Source organism: Bombina bombina, chromosome 3 (genome assembly GCF_027579735.1).
Source record: "Bombina bombina isolate aBomBom1 chromosome 3, aBomBom1.pri, whole genome shotgun sequence".
Classification (NCBI taxonomy): Eukaryota; Metazoa; Chordata; class Amphibia; order Anura; family Bombinatoridae; genus Bombina; species Bombina bombina.
In genome coordinates, this window is record NC_069501.1 from 736561576 (window position 1) to 736564716 (window position 3141).

General features: G+C 33.3%; 1 protein-coding gene across 1 annotated transcript; it reads right to left on the minus strand.

Annotated features, from left to right (window-relative positions):
- Positions 1–1120: 1120 nt before the first annotated feature.
- Positions 1121–2351, minus strand: LOC128651904 (putative protein FAM172B). The gene has a single exon (XM_053704871.1). The coding sequence runs from the start codon at positions 2349–2351 to the stop codon at positions 1281–1283; it is 1071 nt and encodes a 356-aa protein (XP_053560846.1). The 3' UTR covers positions 1121–1280.
- Between the last annotated feature and the right edge of the window lie 790 nt (positions 2352–3141).

Consider the following 3141-nt stretch of genomic DNA (forward strand, 5'->3'; position numbering starts at 1 on the left):
CCAAATCAGACAATGTGATTGTCTGGATTTGTTTCCACATTTTGTCTCTCATAGTTGAGGTATACCTATGATGAAAATTGCAGACCTCTCTCATCTTCTTAAGTGGGAGAACTTGAACAATTGGTGGCTGACTAAATACTTTTTTGCCCCACTGTGTGTGTGTATATATATATATTTATAAATAAATAGAATATATGCATATTGTGAAATATTCATATTTAAATTTCGGGTTAGTGCACTTGAGAAAATGCGATCAGGTTTGCACACTTTTTTTTCCTCCACTTTTCGCGCTCCATTGAAATGTATCGGGGAATACGTTAACATGGTCGCTAAATTCAGACTTTGGCTTTTTGTGTGCATTGTGTTAGTAGGCGACCGAAAGCTTTTTACTTTCAACTTGTAATATGCATGGTACCCTACTTGCAAAAAGCCAAAGTTGAACACAGTTAACACATGAGCGGGAGCAATAAATATTGCTCCACTTGTAATCTAGCCCAAAGATGGAAAGGAGAAAGAAAGTCAAAACGTCAACATATCAAGGAAATAAAAAAATGAAAGCTTCAAAATTGCCAGTCATAAGTACATAAGGTGATGTTCTATTACATCCACCTCTTCTATGGTATATTATACTTACGCATACCAAGTTAGAAATCATACATTACAGGGACACCATACTCAAGAATACGATTATTCAATCATGCCTCAAAAACTATTAATTAAATAACGTTTATAATTAAACCAATAGAGCAGTATGAGTTGTTGACTTCCTAATAATGCTCCTTGGCTTACAGTCACTATCAGCCATTTTACTTTTTTTTTTTATTCAGGCAACATCCACCCCCCCCCCCCCCACCAAAAAAAAACAAACCCAACACCACATTTAGATGCTGCTTTTTTCCATGTGGATGAAAGTAAAATGTAAAGTACATTGTCCCTTTAAGACGTGGTTAGTGATGTTTGATATAGTGCTTTACGGAAAATACTAAAAACATTCAGTTGCTTTAAGAAATAAAGTATGTTACAAGCAACAGTAAAAACTTTTCAGTTATCTGCATTATTCTCCTATGGACACTAATGTGTGGAGTGCTACAATTATTGTATTTAATACATAACAATGCAGTTTGCTTTTGTAATGAAATTTTAGTGAAATACAGACAGCTTCAATTGGGTGCTTGCGACTGTAAACAAAGCAATTACAGAAAAAGGCTAAACAAAACCAGATACTGGAAACTGCGCTCATATTTGGCTTGGTAGAACAATTGGAATAAGTAGCTTGTATCTTAACATTTTTTTCTTGAAGAGCTTCTGGTTACAATTGTTCTTGGGGTGGTTACTGCTTTTCTCTTATTACTGGAGGACCTGCTGATAAATCTAAATACAGACTGGAGGGTGCAATAAGGAGCCAGTTCATGGTTTTCAGTTCCAGCAGATACTTTAGGGCAGTCTAGCTTCATTAATGAACCTGTAGGTCTATCTAAAAGCTTGGCGTTAACTACCCAACTCCTACAATTCGCACGCAGCCAGCTCTGTATTTCAGGATCTGTTGTTGCTTGATGTGGACCATGGTGCCTTGAATCTATGAATGCTACTGCATTTACTTTGTCCATAACTTCCTTACCTTTTTTACATAACAGATCCAGAAAAACTAACCCTCCATAACCATGTGCAATAAATACCAAATTCTTTGCTGCAGTTTTTGAAATAAAATGGTCCCAAACATAAGCAGTGTGCTCCTCTGGAGAGCTACAACATCTTTTTGGAATAAGAAGCCTATTTGCTTTAAGTATATCATTTGTGTTACATGTCTCTAGAAAACAAAGATCGTCTTCCTTTTTCACTATTCTTTGCAGCTCCTCTTGTTTCATCTCAACATAATTATCATTTGGATTCAAAACGATTACAGATCCATGGTCCCTTAATGCCATTTTGATGTATGGAATCTGTGTTCCTTTTTCCAGAGAATGATGATATATTATCTTCTGCCCCCATTGTCCAGCTCGAATAACCCCACTGTCTTGAAGAAGAACAATAAGGCTTGTCTGCTTACTCAAGACTTCCTTGTTCATGAAAAAGAAAGATTTTGGTTCATCATCTTTAGCATCAACTGGAATTGTAATTCTTTCAAGGTTGCAATTTTTCTCTAGAAGTTCATACACATAAAGAGTAATAAAATTTCCAAGAATCTGGTAACGTTTGTGATTCCTGTCATGTTCATTTTTGTAATAGTTATAGATAAAGGGTTTTTGGGTTATCATATGCCTTAACTCTCCCCTTTCATTGAAATAATACTGCAAATCTTCAAAGCTTTTAGATGATTCAAGAAAGGCTTCAAACTTCATCAGTTCTTCCATTGTATCTAAAAGGTAAACAATCAGAATTAATTAAAACAATAAAAAAAAAAAATTATATATAAAAATCTGATTTATATTTTGTTTTTGAAATTAAGTGCATGTTTCATCTGTAGTAAATAACCTTGTTGGCTGATAAGGAAAATCAGCACTATTCTATTCTTTGGATGATAATAAAAATAAAAATATTAAAACCACTTTTTTTGTCTCTAGTTTAACATACATATTTTACAAATAATGAATGTCATTTAGTTATTCTGAATTTCTAACTAGTTAATATCAACGACAATTATTCTATTGCAACACTTGATATAGGTCTGTGTTTTTTTTTTTTTAATCTTTTTATTGATTTTTTTACATATACATATACAACATAAAAAACAACAAAATTAGCTTGTCTAAGCAGACTCACTGCCTGCGTAAATACAACATTATATCATGTGAATTTACATATTCTCTAACTTAGAATCGATCTTATTTACCGTTACTACCTTAATTGATTAAATTATATTCTGCCAGATTAGTCCGTTGTCTTGTTTGTTAACCTTCTAGTCTTGCTTAACCTTATTTCTAAAATTTATAATTGACTCCCTCTCTCATAAGGGACGGTATATATGCAAAGGGGTACATCAGAAAAATAACAGAACATAAACAGCACTAAAAAATAAATAAAATAAACCATACCCATAACTCTCTAAACCTTGGGTATAAACCTACATGTTCAGTTATAGGTATACTTCAAACTAAGGTCTTTTATCATTTTATGGATTGGCTAAATTATAACCTTCTTGGT